The 17,224-nt window shown below is 64.9% G+C and overlaps 1 protein-coding gene across 3 annotated transcripts; it reads left to right on the forward strand.

Annotated features, from left to right (window-relative positions):
* Nucleotides 1-366: 366 nt before the first annotated feature.
* Nucleotides 367-16,178, forward strand: PANK4 (pantothenate kinase 4 (inactive)). 3 transcript variants are annotated; one of them, XM_061185109.1, is made up of 19 exons: nt 367-502; nt 4,176-4,258; nt 4,545-4,759; nt 5,223-5,406; nt 5,762-5,854; nt 6,224-6,377; nt 6,464-6,645; nt 7,324-7,405; nt 8,114-8,214; nt 10,330-10,485; nt 11,161-11,273; nt 11,582-11,669; nt 12,567-12,718; nt 13,534-13,589; nt 13,744-13,793; nt 14,205-14,309; nt 14,676-14,776; nt 14,880-14,948; nt 15,663-16,178. In XM_061185109.1, the coding sequence occupies exons 1-19, from the start codon at nt 379-381 to the stop codon at nt 15,874-15,876; spliced, it is 2,322 nt and encodes a 773-aa protein (XP_061041092.1). In that variant the 5' UTR covers nt 367-378; the 3' UTR covers nt 15,877-16,178. The 3 variants fall into 3 exon arrangements, 2 of the variants coding, with proteins under 2 accessions (XP_061041092.1, XP_061041091.1); XR_009700419.1 differs by lacking the exons at nt 14,880-14,948; nt 15,663-16,178 and having other exon boundaries at nt 370-502; nt 14,239-14,309; nt 14,676-14,760; XM_061185108.1 differs by lacking the exons at nt 14,676-14,776; nt 14,880-14,948; nt 15,663-16,178 and having other exon boundaries at nt 370-502; nt 14,239-14,353.
* The last annotated feature ends 1,046 nt before the right edge of the window (nt 16,179-17,224 follow it).

The raw sequence follows: 17,224 nt of genomic DNA on the forward strand, positions 1-17,224 counted from the left end.
AAGCGTCTTCACGTGCAGGTGCCAGACTCACAACCGCAGTCACTAAAGAAACCGATTACCCTGGTGGTCTCCAAACCCCAGGTGCCCCCTCTGCACTAGCTCATTATCATTTGAGGTCAGCATCCGGCCAACTCAGTGAAGGAACAACAAAGACGACGACAGCCCAGAGGTTTTGTGTTGAGCTGCCTCGCGGTCCGGTCTGTGGGACCCGCGCCCGCCTGCCTGAGTCGGCCCTCCAGCCGCCACCGTCGCGGCGGCGGGAGGGGCGAAGGCCGGCCCGAGCGCTCATTAGCATAATCTATGCGCGGGAGGCGTTTAGCAGTCAAATATATGCGCATATATCTCCATGGCTGATGAGGCTGGCCGAGCACATTCAAAATGGCGGAGTGTGGAGCGAGCGGCAGCGGGAGCAGCGGGGACAGCCTGGACAAGAGCATCACACTGCCCCCCGACGAGATCTTCCGCAACCTGGAGAACGCCAAGCGCTTCGCCATAGACATAGGTCGCCGCGGGCGGGCGAGGGGAGCGGGGCGGCGGGGGCGGGCGCGGGCGCGGGCAGCGAGGCCGGCGGGCCGGGGCGGTGGCAAGGACGAAGGGCGGGGCGCGGGCCGTCGGCGCGCACGGCCTGTCGGGCCTTGTAGTCCGCGGGCAGCCGGCGGCGCCCGCTCGCCGCGGCAGCCGGACTACAGCTCCCGGCAGGCGCCGCGCGGCCGGAGCGGGGCATGCCGGGGCTCGTAGTCCCGCGGGAGAGGCGGCCTGGCGGCAGCTCTGGCATCCCGCCTCGGGAGCGGGGGTTGGGGTCGGCCGCCTGGCGGCGCAGCTCCGCGCCTGCCGGAGATCGGGGGACGGGTGTCTGGGGCCGGGGCTTTGGAGGACCTGGGCGCAGACCTCAGGTCGGAAGCACCCCGAGCCCCGCCCCCCGCAGGGCCCTCCTTCCCTCTCCGACGCGTTGACGCCTCCCGGCGACCGCTTTCTCAGATGTGGACACTGAGGCGCGGATACCCGGGCGGTCCGCGGCCGGTCCATGCCCTCCGGCCCGGGACCCCCGCGCGCCTGGCCCGCCGTGGCCGCTCAGTGAATGCTGGGACGGACCGTGCGCTTCTCCCCGGAGGGGTTGGGCGGCCCTGCTCCCCTGTCCTTGGGGGGGGGGCGGTCCCTCGAGTCACGGGCTTGGGGGAGGGGCGGCGTCCAGAGAAGTGGGGAGCGTCCTGAGCCCCCACCTGCAAAGCCGGAGGCCGGGCGGAGCCAGGCAGAGGGCGGGCGAGGGCAGCTGTGAGCCTGAGGTCGTCCCCCCGAAGGGGACCCGCCAGCCGGTGCCCGGCTGGACGTTGGGCCAGAGACCGTGAGCGCGGAGGAGACGCCTGGGGGCTCAAGTCAGCCCCGCGGGGCCCTGCCGCTGTCCTCGGGGCCCTGTGCACTCCTGATGTGATGGCAGTCCAGTGGCCGTGTGCTCGGAGCTTCCGCGCTTGATGCTGCTGCCCTAACCCTGGGGGCTCTGCTCCAACGAGTCGGCACCTAACGTTTCCGAAGCGCCCCCGAAAATTGGCTGGCCACAGGGCTTGCCTAGGTCGTTCTGCGTGGCCCTAGCTTGTGGCGCGGAAGGAGGGGTGCCTGCCTGTCCTCCAGGGCCAAGCCCTGTCAGGGTTCCTTAGCAGAAGTACACTCAAAGGCTCGTTTTCAGTGTCCGTGTTTATTTCCTCTCTGAAATTTCCCCCTGGCTCTGGGTCCTCTGTCTGGTTCTTTAAAAGACACGTTCATTGCTACTAAGGATAGACATTTGTGGTTTTTTGGGGGGGGGCGGGGTTTGCCCACCCTGCGAGGTTTGTGGGGTCTTCGTTCCCCGACCAGGGATTGAACCCGGGCCCTCAGCAGTGAGAGCGCAGAGTCCTAACCACTGGACCGCCAGGGAATTCGCAAGGACAGACTTTTGTTAGTGTAGCTGATGGGAGGTCACGGCTCAGGGCAGGGCTCCTCCACCCAGGAGTCCGCTAAGCCAGAGCGCTCGTCAGCGGCGTGGTTCACAAGCAGGTTTCCGGTTTCCTCTCCCCTCCCCAAGCCTCTCAGTCCAGCTCTGACGGGGCACCCCTCTCCGCTGGTGGAGTCCCTGCTTCAAAAGCCTCAGGGACGCTTTGTGTCAACACATACTTGCAGCTGACCTGACTCCAGGTTTCTGCTGGGCGGAGGGAGGGTCCCTTGGGTGAAGCAGAAGGGGCCACAGGGCAGGGATGTGCACGGAGGTGGCTGGAGTTGGAGGACAGCCCTGCACCAGGCCCCGAGGTTCTGGATGAACTGGCGGGTCCTGGCTCAGGTTCCTCCCATCAGTCGAGGATGCTGTGGGCCCCGGGGTGGAGCATGGGGTGGGGTGGCCTGGAGAGCCCATGGCGCCCACCAGAGAGCGCGGGACTGGGCTGACTCGCCCGGTCACTGCCCTCGGCAGGTGTGACGTGTGCGGCCCCGGGCCGAGCTGGCGTTCACTCTAATCGCAAGGGACCCTGAGAGCAGATGCGCTCCTGCAGGCGCCCTCTGTGCTGCTCTGTGAACTCACCCTGGCTCAGACTGACCGCACCGCTCTGCTCGCAGCCCCGTGCCCCATCCGCTGTCTCCTGGCTGGGGTGGGAGACAAGTCTGGGCAGTGCCGGGCTTTGCCCCACTCGGGGTGCATGGTGTGTGGTGCACAGAACCCAGCTCACCCCCCACGGCCACCCACAAACCCCAACACTGTGTGTTTTGGTTGTGATTTATAGCTGACTTGAAGAGCACACTGTCTGGAATTGGATTTCTGTGAGCTGGGTAACTTTTGATGAGCTTCTCAAAAGATGTGTTCATCCCTTTGCGTTGCCTGTCTTTTTAGGAAACGATTTATTCACAGAGGTGAATCGGGCAACAAGCATTTCAGTGAAAGATGCTCCGGGCCAGGCCGGGATTGGGGGCAGGGAGGAGGGATAAGGAGGCTTAAGGCCAAGTTCTGCATCTTAAGCTCACGGTCTGGGGATGAGAGCAAGCCCAGGACGACGGTGTTCAGTGACCAAACGTGGCCCAACGAGGCCAGGTCGCAGGACGTCCCGGGAGGCCCTGTCCACACTGCCAGGCAGGCGGCTCCGATGGGACAGGTGTGATTGGTCTCGGAAGCTGGGGTTTGTTTTTTGTTACCTGGAAGAGCTTTGGCCTTAGGATACTGTGTTTCCAAATCTGTGTTTCTCACTTGAGCGTTTGTGGTATATTCCCTTAGTATTTTGTCACAAAACAACAGTTGTTAATAATTTTAGCCGCCTTCTCAAGGCAAGGCGTTTCCCCCTTATTTTTGTCGGGCCTCCTAAGAAACAGTTTGTTCCAAGGTCCCTTTGCAGAGCTGAGCCTTCTGCCTCTCTCTGCTCTGCCGTTCGTGGCTTCCACAGCCGTGAATCACCTGTAGCCTCCCAGATGCCTCCTCTCTGACTCAGGAGAGGGGCTCGCCAGAGCTCCTCCTCCAGAAGGACTGCTCTGGGGATCTTTTTAACTTGCCCAAAGGCCTCATCTGCTTCCTGATATTCTGTCGCTGGTCACACGCCAGGGGCATCCAGGCTTCCCAGGGGCGTTAACAAGTCCCGGCCGCCCTCTGCAGGGCCTCCCTGGTGAGTCCGGGCCTCAGCTGCTGCTCTCCGGCCCCTTCCTTGCACATTCCTGGTGAAAACAGGCCCTCCCCCACCCGTCCGCTCTGGGAAAGGCTCCTTGCATTGCCTTCTCCACCTCTTTCCACAGACCGTCAGTTGTATGCTTTTCAGTAAAAACAGTGGATTTGTCAGCTTTTTCCTTTGGTTCATCCTCAAGATCAGAGTTTGAAACAGAATTTTCCTAAACCACTGACGATCGCCGAGTCACCCAGAAACAGCAGGTTCCTTGCTCGTCAAGGACTCAGTGCTGGTGGAGAAACGGACAATCTCCGTTTCAGTCTGGGCCCTGAGGAGGAACAGAGCTTTTCAAGGAAGGCAGAGCGTGTTTAGGTCTGTTAGGTTTAGGCAGAGTGTGTTAGGTTCATTCCCTTCCTCTGTTTGGTGCCCTGCAGGGTTTTCAAGTTCAAGTAGCACCAAACTCCTTGTGGGCAGGACCCAGGTCTGGCAGAGGAGGGCCCGTGGAAGGGCAGCCTCGGGTCCCTTGCAGCCGCTTCTGAATCCGCTGCATCTGTGTCTCCCCCGTAGGCGGGTCGCTGACCAAGCTGGCCTACTACTCCACCGTGCAGCACAAAGTTGCCAAAGTGCGGTCCTTCGACCACTCAGACAAGGTGAGCCTCCTGGGAGGACCCCGGGCAGGCCCTGGAAGCTTCTAGTGCCGATGCCCCTCCCTCCATGCTCCCAGCTTAGTTCCCCTTCCATCCCAGCCCTGGCAAGAGCCCCCCCGCCTGCTCGTGCCTCCCCCCCGACTCCCACCTGCATCAGCATCAAGACCCCCACGGACTTCAGGGTAGGCAGAGGTCGTCGGCGCTGCTGCGGGCACTCAGGGGCTGTGTCTCAGCGTCATCCCTTCCCCGAGGCAGTGCACACACGCGGGTTCCCCACCCTCACCCCCAGGACACAGAGCAGGACCACGAGCCGCCCTACGAGATCTCCGTCCAGGAGGAGGTTACCGCCAGGCTGCACTTTGTCAAGTTCGAGAACACCTACATAGAAGCCTGCCTGGACTTCATCAAAGACCACCTCGTCAACACCGAGACCAAGGTCATCCAGGCGACCGGGGGCGGGGCGTACAAGTTCAAAGACCTCATCGAAGAGAAGCTGCAGCTGAAGTAAGTGGGGACCTCGGGGTGGGGAGGGGGAGCTTGGGGGCCGGTTGGCTTCCGCTCACGGGGTCAGGCCCTGATGTGGTGGCCGCAGTGACCCATCTCCTGCACCACCCCGTTCGCCCGGCTCTGGGGATTCCTAAGACCTCAGGACCAAGTGAGGCTCTGGGTGGCTGGTGGGTGGCCGTGGGCCTGAGGCCAAGCTCTGGGCCGGCTGCAGTGGGATTCAGGTGGCCGAAACTCAGGAAGGCTCGGGGGAATGAAAATGGTGGGTGGGGAGAGGCGAGGGCTGAAAGGAAAGGAACGGAGCCCCGAGACCGAGTCTGCCCCGCTCCCGTGGTGACGTGACGCTCGCCGTCCCGCTGGACGGAGAGTCCCAGGGCCACGGCCCTGCCACGGGGGTGGGGAGGCAGGGGCTATTCGTGCCGTGGCCTGTGCCGGTGCCAGTGGCTGGGCTGCTCCCTGGCAGGGTTGACAAGGAGGACGTGATGACCTGCCTGATCAAGGGCTGCAACTTCGTGCTGAAGAACATCCCGCAGGAGGCCTTCGTGTACCAGAAGGGCTCCAACCCCGAGTTCCGGTTTCAGACCAACCACCCCAGCGTTTTCCCGTACCTCCTAGTCAGCATCGGCTCTGGGGTCTCTATCGTGAAGGTGGGGCCTGGCTTGTGGGAGAGGACGGGCCTCCGCAGCGCTTTGCTGAGCACTGGCTGCGTGTTGGAGCCGTGCCGGGCACAGGCACGCGGGCACAGGGAGGCGGACACAGACCCAGGCCTGCCTCTGGCGCTCACGGGCGCGAGGCCGCACGCGGAGTGCCCGGCACGGGCGGTCCGCGGGGAGGTGGGCCCCCTACTTCCAGCACGAGCACCTGCCGAGCCCACCCAGACTTGGCCTTCAAGGGCGCCGCCACCCAGGGCGGGGGATACCCCTGAGCCACCGCGTCCCCGAGACCTGCTGGGCAGTGGCTGGGGGCCCCTTTGCTAACGCACCTGCCCTCATTTCGCTCCAGGTGGAGACAGAGGACAGGTTCGAGTGGATCGGCGGCAGCTCCATCGGGGGCGGCACCTTCTGGGGGCTTGGGGCTCTGCTCACCAAAACTAAGGTATTTGGGCAGCTGTAGGAGGATGCTCCTGGCTCCACGGAACAGCCTGTTTCCTGGTGCCCTCAGGAAAGGGTTGGCGGCTGTGGGGTCGGAGGCTTGTGCTTGGCTGGGATGGTTGGGAAAGTGGCTCTTCCCTGTGCCTCGTCCTGCTTCCCGAGTCTCTGAAGGATGGGCGTCCAAGTGGCCAGAGTGTCACCCAGCTGGGTGGTCCACAGAGGCTGCCCGTCTCCCCCCACCTCTGGGCCATGACAGGAGAGGGCCTTCCCTACCCAGCGCCGCGGCTGGCCTCCTTCCGTGGGCTCGTCCAGGGCCATGGGGCTCTGCCGGCTTGCGGCGCCTCAGGTGCTCCCGTCTGCTCTGTCCCCACAGAACTTTGACGAGCTGCTGCACCTGGCCTCCAGAGGCCAGCACACGAACGTGGACATGCTGGTGCAGGACATCTACGGGGGGGCCCACCAGACCCTGGGGCTGAGCGGCAACCTCATTGCGAGCAGCTTCGGGAAGTCGGCCACTGCGGACACAGGTAGCGGCCTCTCGCCCGCTCTCGCTCCCGGAGGCGCACGGCGCCCGCCTGGCCGCTTGCCCAGCGTGCTGCTTCCATCCCCCCAGAGTTCTCCAAGGAGGACATGGCCAAGAGCCTGCTGCACATGATCAGCAATGACATCGGGCAGCTCGCCTGCCTGTACGCCAAGCTCCACTGCCTGGACCGGGTGTACTTCGGCGGCTTTTTCATCCGCGGCCACCCCGTCACCATGCGCACCATCACCTACAGCATCAACTTCTTCTCCAAGGTAACAGGCCGCCGCGTCCTTCCTCTGCTCTGCCCGCCCCTGGCCCGGCCCCCCGTGTCTCCAAACTCGCAGGCCTGAGAGGGGACGGGAGCAAGGCGGGACCCAGCTGAGCACCCCCTAGCCCCTGCCCCCAGCCCCTTCCCACCCACTAGCTCCGGGCATCCTGCGCTTGGGGCGCTGTGGCCATCCCTGAGTTTGGCGCGTTGCCGGGGGTGGGGTCTAGGGACCGCCTCCCACTGTCCGCGAGCACCAGGTGAGCTTCTAGGTGTCGGTCACGGCGTGGGGGGGTGTGGCCCCCAGCAAGGCTGGGGAACTGGGTGGGTGTCCGTTTTGTGGAAGAAGTTACTCACCCTCTGAACCAGGGCTCCCCACGCCCCGGGCCGCAGACCGGTACCGGTCTGCAGCCTGTTAGGAAGCAGGCCGCTCCCCATCGCGCACATTACCGCCCGAACCATCACGGCCCCCCCACCCCACCTCCGTCCATGGAAAAGTTGTCTTCCGTGAAACCGGTCCCTGGTGCCAAAAAGGCTGGGGACCGCTGCTCTGAACGATGGGCCCTTGAATTCCGCGTGTGCGTACAGCCCCGGGGACAAGGGCCGAGTTGGGAGGGAGGCCACCTGTGTCGGGTGGACTTGCAGCCTCGGGCTGAGTGGCGCTTCAGGGGCGTCTCCGTGGCAGGGGGAGGTCCAGGCGCTGTTCTTGAGGCACGAAGGCTACCTGGGCGCCATAGGAGCGTTTCTTAAAGGAGCCGAGCAAGACAGTGAGTACAGCGTGGCCGTGGGGCGTGGCCTGTGTTGGGCAGCGGCATCGGGAGGCGGGGGCCCCTTGGGGAGTGACTGGAGTGGCTGCTCGTGTTGAGTGACGATCGAGGGCTGTGGGTGGACATGGTGTCTTCGTGGGCCCTCCCCGGCAGTGGCAGGAGCCTTTGCTGTGATTCTCCTGAGGGGTCAGTGGAAACCGACTCACATGGGCGCCACGTCATCAACCCATGGGTCTTTGTGAGTGACGGGGCTCCGTGCAGGGGCTGTGCACGTGGCCTCGCCTCCGAAGGCCTCGGCCCTCCGGGGCCCTCCGGCTCCTCCCGGCCGTCTGCCCAGCTGTCGCTTCAGATGCACATCCGGTCTGTCCTCTTTGAAGGACACGTGAAGGAATCGCAGGCGTGATTCTGCCCGAGGAAGCACAGGGCAGACTGCTTGGGGGTCAGCGCCAATCAGAGCAGCCCAGGCAGACCTTCACTGCGTCCCTAAGTCCAACTTCTTACTTGAGATAAACCACGGGTACCTTTCGGAAGCTACCGCTCAGCTTGAGAGGTCTCCGTGCCAGTAAGAAATAACACAACAGAGCAACGCCCCCGGCTCGCCTGGCGCCAGGGAGACCTTCGGCAGCTGGTCCTCCCAAAGGCAGTCTGGCCGCCCAAGGTTTGCCGAGCCGCTCGCCCCTCGGTTGACGCCGGGTCTCTTGTCCGCAGACCCGAACCAGTACAGCTGGGAAGAGAACTACGCCGGCAGCTCCGGGCTCATGAGCTCGTCGCCCGAGCTCTGCCCGACGCAGCGGGCCAGGAGCGGCACTGTGAGTACGGGGTCGGGTGACCCCGGGTCCCGCGTGCGCCGCCTCCGCTGGGGCCTCCTGGCGGTCCCCGAGGAGAGCCCCCGTGCTGCCGTGGCCGGGCTCAAAGGCGCCTCCTCCTGGTGCAGGCCGGTCATGAACCGCAGACTGGGGCCGAAGAGAGACGTTTGCAGCCTGCAGCTGGCTGTCCTCATTCCTCCCGTAGCGTCTCACATTCTTCGGGTGTTCAGCCGGAGCCCTCGGTGCCACGCAGTCCCCGCCGTGTTTGCAGGGAGAATATAAACTTTCGGGAGCACAGGGGGTCTTTCCTAGGGCTCTGGGACCGTTCACAGCAGAATCGGGTTAAAACCGTGGCTCGCGGGCGCCAGCCTGGGCCCCTTCTCTTAGACCACGTTCTCTGCGTGATGGTTTCAAGGCGGTGCCGAGCATGCAGAGTCTGCGAATTTCCTCAGGAGATTCCACCTTTCCTCAGTCGCCCCTTGGGGTGAGGCCCACCATGTCTGGATGGGGGCTCCCCCGGCCAGCCGAGCCAGTGGGGAGAGGGTCTCCCAGCTGGGGTGGGGTGGTACTGCCGTGGCCCCGTCCTGGCCCAGATCATCGTTGGACCAGCTGTTGCTGGCTTATTGACATCGCGTCCCTGATAACCCAGGGGGCGGTTTATCAGAACCGCACGCGGGGCTGGAGGACAGGCCCAGGCCTGCAGCTGCCTGGCCTGGCCTGGCCTGGCCTGGGCACACAGGTCGGCATGCCACCTTCAGGACAGGTTGCTGGCCGTTTGGAGGGAGAGTTGCTTTTCAGTCGTAGGCGCAGATTCTCTTGTAAATCGGTGTAAACATGGCAAGAGTGTGCCTCATCCGCCTCTTACTTCCTGGGGAGAGTCCCCCGCGTGTGGCACCCCCAGATCCCACAGCTCCGCATCCTTCGCAGCCAGCTGTGCGGGGGTAGCTGGGCCCTTCCCAAGGGCAGGCGTCAGGGGCAGGGTTGGCAAGGCCCAGGCCCGCCGTGACGGGTGTGCAGAGAAAGGCCGTAATGTCTCTGACTTGTCGAAGGGCAACACGGACGGCAAAATGAAATGTGTGGGCGGGCCAGAAACCTTTCAGCCAGCGCTGACGTGCAACACGGCCCCTCTCCGTGACAGCTTGGGCACCCCACGTGCCTGTCGTGCTGGGGTGGCCCTGCGAGTGGGCGTGGGGATCCCCAGGGGCAGGGGACCAGGCCGTTTCTCTGGGTGTCCACAGCCAAGGCCAGGCCGAGCTCAGGTCTGAGCTCCCACTCATCGGGGGGCAGGGCAGCCTCTGCAGGCCGGCCGGGCAGGAGGCAGCCATTGCCGCCTTTGACCCCTGTGGAAACACACCGGCTCCTTCCCTGCTAAACGTGCGGTCACATGGCGCGTCCCCAAAGCCAATCTCTCCCTCGTGGGGTGAATCTTCTCATCCAGACCATCCCTGGTCCGAGCACACCTGCCGCCTCACCCTGCTAGTGGGCCAGTCAGCAACACAGGGCCAAGTCCCAGGTGGGCAGCTCCCTGGAGGGTGGGGGGCAGGAGGGGTGCCTGGAGGACGAGCCCTGAGCTCACTCGCTTGTCACGTCCCTGGAGCAGCTGCCTGCCACAGTTCTCATCCGAGAACGGGGCCAGGAGCACAGGACCCTTCGTTTGAAAGACGCTGCCGTGGGCATAGAGTATCCCGGCCTTGCTGAGTGTGGATGCGGGGCATGGGGGGAAGGGGCGGCGTGTGCTCGCCTGGGAACCGACCCTGGGCAGGAGCCGCAGGACAGCCCGGCGGGCAGGGAGGGAAGACCAGAAAGGCGGTCGCTGTGCAGGGGCTCAGAGCGCGGGGCAGAGGGCACGGGGTGCGGCAGGAAGACGGGGAGGCGTGAGCGGACCCAGGGTCGGGGCGTCGGGCTCAGGCCCCCGGACAAGTGGAGGGCTCGTCCGGGCTGAGAGAGGCCGTGAGAGGGCGGGCAGGGCCCAGGGCCGGGGAGGAACCGGGCTGTCCATTAGCCGCGCACGGCAGTTTCCCTTCGTGCGGAGAAGCCGGTTCGAAGACCTGTAGGAGGGGGTTTTGGTCTTTGAGAAAAGACACGGCTGACGTGCCCGCCCGCTTCTCGTCCTCCCAGTTCGACTTGCTGGAAATGGACCGTCTGGAGAGGCCACTCGTCAACCTGCCTCTCCTCCTGGACCCGTCCTCCTACGTGCCTGACACGGTCGACCTCACGGACGACGCGCTGGCCCGAAAGTACTGGCTCACCTGCTTTGAGGAGGCCCTGGACGGGGTGAGGGCCTGGGGCGGGGGTGAGGTTGGGGTGAGGGCTGGGGGCGGGGCTGGACACCCCCAGGAAGAAGACACCCGTCCGTCCAGGAAATTGGCTGTTGGCCTTTGAGGTCCTGGCTATCTCTGACCGTCTCAGGTTCCCAAGGGGCAGTGAGAGGCGGGACGGAGGAGGACAGGCGTTTCCAGGAACCTTTTATTGGCGGTGTAATTCGTAGTTCCCAGGTGGGAACCTGACTGAGTAGTTTGTTGGGACGTGGTGTCAGCGAGGTGCATCCTCATCAGCTCGCAAGTAGCTTTCCCGGCTACTGTGTTTCTTTAAAAAGCAAGCAGTTCGCACAGGGCTCAGGGGCAGCAGGTCTCAAGGCCATGGGAGCCTCCTGGGAACACCCATTCCTCCATGAAGCCCCTCAGAGAGGCCCATGAGGTCTGTCTTCAGGGCGAGGGGTCCCACCCTGCTCTGGACCCTGCACACCACCAGTCCCCTCAGCAGAGCAGGAGCTGGTGTCCAGTGGGCCCTGGGGCTGGTATCGGAGGACACGGATATGAGCTTTGGGTCAGGGCTGGCGGCAGCCCCGTTCCCACCTGGCGAGGGAAGCCCCCAGTGGCTGCCACCGATGCCTGCCATCCATGGGCTGGGGGCTGCCCTGAGCACTGCTGGCCACCCCGTCCTTGGTAGGTCGTGAAACGCGCCGTGGCGAGCCAGCCAGGCTCCGTGGACGCAGCCGAGAGGGCCGAGAAGTTCCGCCAGAAGTACTGGGACAAGCTGCAGACGCTGCGGCACCAGCCCTTGTGAGTGGCCCGCCTGCTTGCCCTGGGCCAGAGCCCCGAGAGGTGGCCTCTACAGGGACGCGCGCTCGCACCCGAGGGCCGAGTCCCTCGAAGTTTCCCAGGAAGCTCTGCGCCCCTCCCCTGGCACACACTCGGGGACGCTCAGCACGACCGGGTGCCGGCTCGGCCTCACCACCCCGCTGGCCTCCTGGGCTTCTCCTGTTGGCGCCTGGACGCCACGAGGACGCCCCTGAGGGTGGAGGGTGCGATGGGCAGTGCAGTCAGCCATCCAGCCCACTCAGCTGCCCTCCGCCTGGCTCTGTCTTCAGCGCTTATGGGACCCTGACCGTGCGCAGCCTCCTGGACACGAGGGAGCACTGTTTGAACGAGTTTAACTTCCCGGACCCCTACTCCAAGGTGAGCGCCCCCTTCTCGTGGGTGGGCACATGCTTGCAGGGGGCCGTGGGGAACGGCGCGTCAGTCCCGTCCTGTCCAGCGAGCGGGTGTGCTGGCAGCCAGGCTGCATCCTGGAGCCGCCCTGGTGAGGGTCCATCTCCCAGGAGCGCTGGGCCGCGGCCCCTCGGTCGGCAGCACTGGCTGAACAGCTGTGGACCGATGCCGGCACCACTGTGACCTCGTCAGCAGCGTGTCCTGGGGCCTCTAACCAGCAGCCGGTGAGGGTGGCGGGCGTGTGGCACTGAGGCCCCCTCCCCTCTTCCTGGCCTCCTGAGCTCAGCCGGGAAACTCAAAGAGTTGGTGCCTGAGGATGTCTGTCCTGGCCACGAGCCATCCAGGGCCTGGCTGGTGGCCTGGAGGTGCCTCCCTGGGCTCTTTGACCAGGAAGCCGCGTGCCGTGGAGCCATGGGCGGGGTCCAGGGCCAGCTGACCCCAGCTCACTGCCACCTCCTCCCTGCCCTGGCACAGGAGTGTCTGGGGACAGTGGGTCTGGGTGCTGAGGATTCCACGGTCAGGGCAGCAGGCACCCGTGGGGGTGTGGGTCCTGCGCCCTCAGCCACGGCACAGTCACACCTGAGCCTCCACCCTCAGTGCACACTTCACACCTGCACCGATATCAGCGTGCCCCCCACGCTTGCTCTCAGCCCGCGCAGTTCCGAGTCAGCGCTGCTTTTAACCTGACGCGATCTGGGTTTGTTTAGCCTCCTGCAGTGACGTCACATGGGAGTCTTCTGTCCCCTAGGGCAGGCTCACTGTTGGTGGCGTCTCCGCAGCCTCCCGGCACAGTGCCCTCCTCTCCCCGCTCTGCCGGGGGCCTCGGGGAGGCCAGACCACGTCTTCATTCGCGTCTCCCCACAGGTGAAGCAGAAAGACAACGGCGTGGCATTAAAGTGTTTCCAGAGGGTGATCCACTCTCTGGACGCCCTGGGCTGGGAGGAGAGGCAGCTGGCCCTGGTGAAAGGGCTGCTGGCGGGCAACGTCTTCGACTGGGGAGCGAAAGCCGTCTCTGAGTAGGTGCCCGCCGTCCTCACAGCCCCCGCAGGCCCGTCCCCTCCCCTCCTCCTTCCAGCTCGGCCTTAGAGCCACAGCCCCTGGGCCCGAACTGACGCCTGGGCCACGCGTGGCTCCGGCAGTCCCAGCCTCGGCCGGCCCAGCTTGGCCCTTGAGGAGGTGGCAGTGGGGGCACCGGGGGTTCTCGGGGGATGGGGTGCTGCTCGGGGCTTGCTGGGCACATGTGGCCTCGGGAACGGATGGGACAGTTGCTGGGACCCAGCCTCCCTGCCCGCCCGCACGCAAGAGTAGGCGTGTGGAGGGCTGCAGGTGTGGGTGTTTTCAGTGTGAAACTCCACGTTCACAGTGACTGTGGAGTGGGCTTAGACGATACTGGGTGTTTGGAGTAAATAGGTGCCTTGTGAAGTTCAGCGGTGGGCACGCGTCTCCCTGGCCCCCCAAGGGTCCTGTCCCGGCGCCCGCCGTCTGGTGCCTTCCCCGGGGCTCCCGTGCAGGGGCCTTGCTGGGTCACGCAACGTGCGCTTTCGGACCCGGACACCCAGGACAGCCGCCGCCCCCTCCCTGCCCTCGGCACTGGCTGCCCCTTGGGCAGCACATTGGGGCGAGGCTGGTGGCCGGTGCTCCCCAGGGGCCTGGCCTGTGGCTGCAGGCACCGAGGCTTCCCCGTGCCACCTCCCCTGTCCTCGAGCTGACGCGGCAGCAGTGACGGGTGACAGTGCGCTTGTCCAGCTCGGGAGGGGCTTCATGGCCCACGGGAGCGACGGAGGCCAAGGTCCGGGGCTTTGGTGACTTTGTTTTCTCCTCCTCTGTGCAGCGTCCTTGAATCTGACCCACAGTTTGGGTTTGAGGAGGCAAAGAGGAAGCTGCAAGGTAGGGGCGCCCAGGGCTCTCCTCCAGTGCCAGGACTCAGGCCGGTGGGGGGGAGTAGCGAGGCGGCCGCGCGTCCCCGCTGAGCTGTGGGGAGGTGAGGACCGGCTCCCCGGAGAGGCCGGCAGGCGGGTGACTGCGTCCCTGTGTCCCACAGAGCGGCCCTGGCTCGTGGACTCCTACAGCAAGTGGCTTCAGAGACTGAAGGTACATGGAGCTGTCCCCGCCTCTGTCCTGTGCCCTAGGGGCCCGGGCGGGGTTCACGGGTGGGGAGGTGGCTCGGGCGACGGGCACAGAGCTGCCTGGGGTGGGGAGCAGGCCCGCGTGGTGCACCGAGGGCCCCCCAAGAGTGTCCCCCCAGCCCCCCGCCCCGAGCTACAAGTACGAGCTGACTTCCCTGCTCCAAGCCTGACTTCTGCGGGACAGCGATGAGGTCACTGGCCTCAGGTCAGAGGTCCTTCGGGCTAGCAGTTCTGGAAGAGGCCGGGGCTGCCCCTGTGCCCCCAGTGCCCGCAGGACCCAGCAGCCCTCGCCCGGCCGTGGGGAGTGGAGTGTGGAGGTGTCTGGAACGCTTGGACGCGCCTGTTCCCAACTGAACGTCCTGGTTTTGTCTTACAGGGGCCCCCTCACAAATGTGCCTTAATTTTCGCAGATAACAGTGGAGTAGACGTCATTTTGGGAGTCTTCCCCTTTGTCAGGGAGCTTCTCTCTAGAGGGACGGAGGTGAGTGTGGAGGGCCGCATGGCGGGTCCCTTGCCTAGCTCCTGTGCTCGGTGGGGTTGGCGTCGCCCTGGGCCCCTCCATGTGCAGGTAGGTGCCGGGTAGGCAGTGGCACGGCAGGAGCAGAGGAGGAGACCTGGCCGGTCACGTCCTGGGGCTTAGGTCAGCCTGACGGCGGGGCCCTGGGGCCATCTGCATCCTGCCCCAAGAGCCGGCCCAGCCGTGAGAGGTCGCCGGAGGCCGTGCTCCTCCGCCGGCAGCCCCAGGTGGGTGGGTGGGTGGCGGGCGGGCGGGCAGGCGGGCGAGCCCAGGCTGGCTCAGTACTGCCGGCGGCCAAGGTCCCTAAAGAGCCCGGGCATCCTGCTGCAGGTCATCCTGGCGTGCAACTCGGGACCTGCCTTGAATGACGTGACCTACAGCGAGTCCCTCATCGTGGCCGAGCGCATCGCGGCCATGGACCCCGTCGTCCAGTAAGCTGGGCGGGAGGCTGGGGCCCGGCGCGGAGAGGTAGGGGCGCGGTGGGGCAGCTTCCTGGGGCGCCGCCTCACGGGTGCCGACCCCTGTGCCCGGCAGCTCGGCGCTCAGAGAAGAGAGGCTGCTGCTCGTGCAGACTGGCTCCAGCTCCCCGTGTCTCGACCTCAGGTACGTGGCCCCTCCGCCCCCGGGTCCCCCTAGTCCCCTGCAGAAGTCAGCTGTGCCAGCCACAGCCCCGGGCAGGGTCCAGGCACCTCTTCCCTCGGGCACCTGGCCGAGGGTGGGCTCAGTGAGACCCTGGGAGGAAGGAGCAGGGGCCCCGTGTCCCCACCTTGGATAATTATCCTTAGATAATCAGTTCATCACTGTAGTGCTTTCCACCCTGGGGCTTCTAGAACCTGGAGCGGCCCGTGTAAAGGAGGGCACATCTGGGCTCTGGGACCGTTAGCCTCTCAGTCTGTTCCGGTGCTGATTCTCCAGTGTTGACTTAATCCCCTTCCAGGTCCACTATTAACCAACAAGGAGGGACAATAAAAACCTATGAAAAGGACTCAGATTCTTTAAAGTTCAAAATACAAAAATATCATTAAGGCCCAGTTTTCAGAACCGGCTTCCTTGTAGTAACGGGAGCGCAGCTGCCATGGGTCCCCGAGACCCTGGGCCCCGGGCCCCGGGAGGGCGGCTGCCGGGCTGGCTGTCCGGGGAGCAGGCTGGACCCAGGGCCCACGTAGTTGGGGGACCTAGGGTCGGGGGTCTCCGGCGTTCCCGCCAGTCGCCGCCCTTGGCGGGAGGCAGGGTGTGACATCTGCCCCGGGTGTGGCTCAGTGCAGGGTGCCAGGCCCCCCGCCTGCACCCTCCTCACTGCCCCCTTCCTCCCCGAAGCCGCCTGGACAAGGGGCTGGCCGTGCTGGTGCGGGAGCGCGGTGCCGACCTGGTGGTCATCGAGGGCATGGGCCGCGCCGTCCACACCAACTACCACGCGGCCCTGCGCTGCGAGAGCCTCAAGCTGGCTGTCATCAAGAACTCGTGGCTGGCCGAGCGGCTGGGTGGCCGGCTCTTCAGTGTCATCTTCAAGTACGAGGTCCCGGCCGAGTGAGGCGCCACCGCCGCCGGGCTGCTCTGCCCGTCGCCTCAGGAGCGTATCTCGACTGCAACAGGGACCCGCGTTCAAATCAGAATATTTATATTGTGCTTCTGTGAGAGAGCCGGCTGCACCCAGGTGTGGGCTCAGCGCTCGTGGCCTCGGGCTTGGTGTTTCTTCAGTGCTGCCGTGTTCGTGGTGGGGAGACACGACTTTTGTCCCATGAGACGTTCTTATTGGAATATATTTAACTGTTAAATAATCTTTTATATATATATACATATATATATATATATATATAAATATAAATATATACATATACGCCTCTGACAGGACGCTGAGGTCAGGGCACAGCAAATAGTTTCCAGAGTGAGAACAGAGCGTCTCTGCCTTTGCTGTTTGGTGTGAGGGTGGGCAGCCCCCCCCGGGGGGCCCTGCCCACCCCTCCCCCAGGGAACCCAGCAGTGGGGTCTCTCCCTAGGTGATCTCTAGAACTCTTAGGCCCAGCTTGGCCCATGGGCCATGGCCGCTGCGCTGTCACGTGGCCTCCAGCATCTCTCCCCGGCGTGTCTATCTGGAGAAGGCCTCCCCCTGCGCCCCTGCCCCGCCTGGCCCCGCTGCACATGGGAAGGACAGACAGGCTTTGAGCAGCACTCCTGACTCCAGAGCTGCTGAGAGGAGGCCACCAGCTTCGAGGCCCTCGAGGACTGTCAGGGGCTTGGTGGCTGGTCCACTCTCCTGCTCAGAGTACCTCAGACCACATGGGTTCTGTCGCCACGGCCTTGAGCCCATGCCCAGAGCCCTGCCTAACGGCAGGCGGTCGGGGGGCTCACTGGGCCCCATGCTGGAGGTGCTGCGAGATGGCGGGGGCTCCTCCTCCGCTGGACCCGTCCCTCGGGGTGCGCACCTGAGCCTCAGACGCCACGTTGCAGCAGGAGAACTGGCCACGGAGCTGCGAGGCTGCCTGTGTGTGCCATTGGTCTCAGGAACGAAGAGCTGTGTGCGGGCCCTGCTGCCGTGGCCCCGGGCCCTGTGCACTGAGGAAGCCCCACTGCCCAGCACCCAGGTCCCTCACTGCTGGAGCACCCAGCAACGTGAGGACGGGCGGGATGAGGAAGGCCGGCGGGGCTGCCCTGCAGGGATCTGAGCCCCGCCCTCTTTGCCCAAGACCCTCTCGCACTTGCCCTGCTGGGCCAGGGAAACCGGGGCCCTGCACCCACTTCCAGGAGGCTGAGCTCAGCAGTCTGGGACATGCACTGAGCCTCAGAGGGTGCTCAACCCGTCCTACGCCACGGCAGCCCCCCTGGGTGACCCACGTGCTGCCCCCCACTCTTGGATGGACGGACCTCAAAGCACTTGCTCT

Source organism: Eubalaena glacialis, chromosome 3 (genome assembly GCF_028564815.1).
Source record: "Eubalaena glacialis isolate mEubGla1 chromosome 3, mEubGla1.1.hap2.+ XY, whole genome shotgun sequence".
Classification (NCBI taxonomy): Eukaryota; Metazoa; Chordata; class Mammalia; order Artiodactyla; family Balaenidae; genus Eubalaena; species Eubalaena glacialis.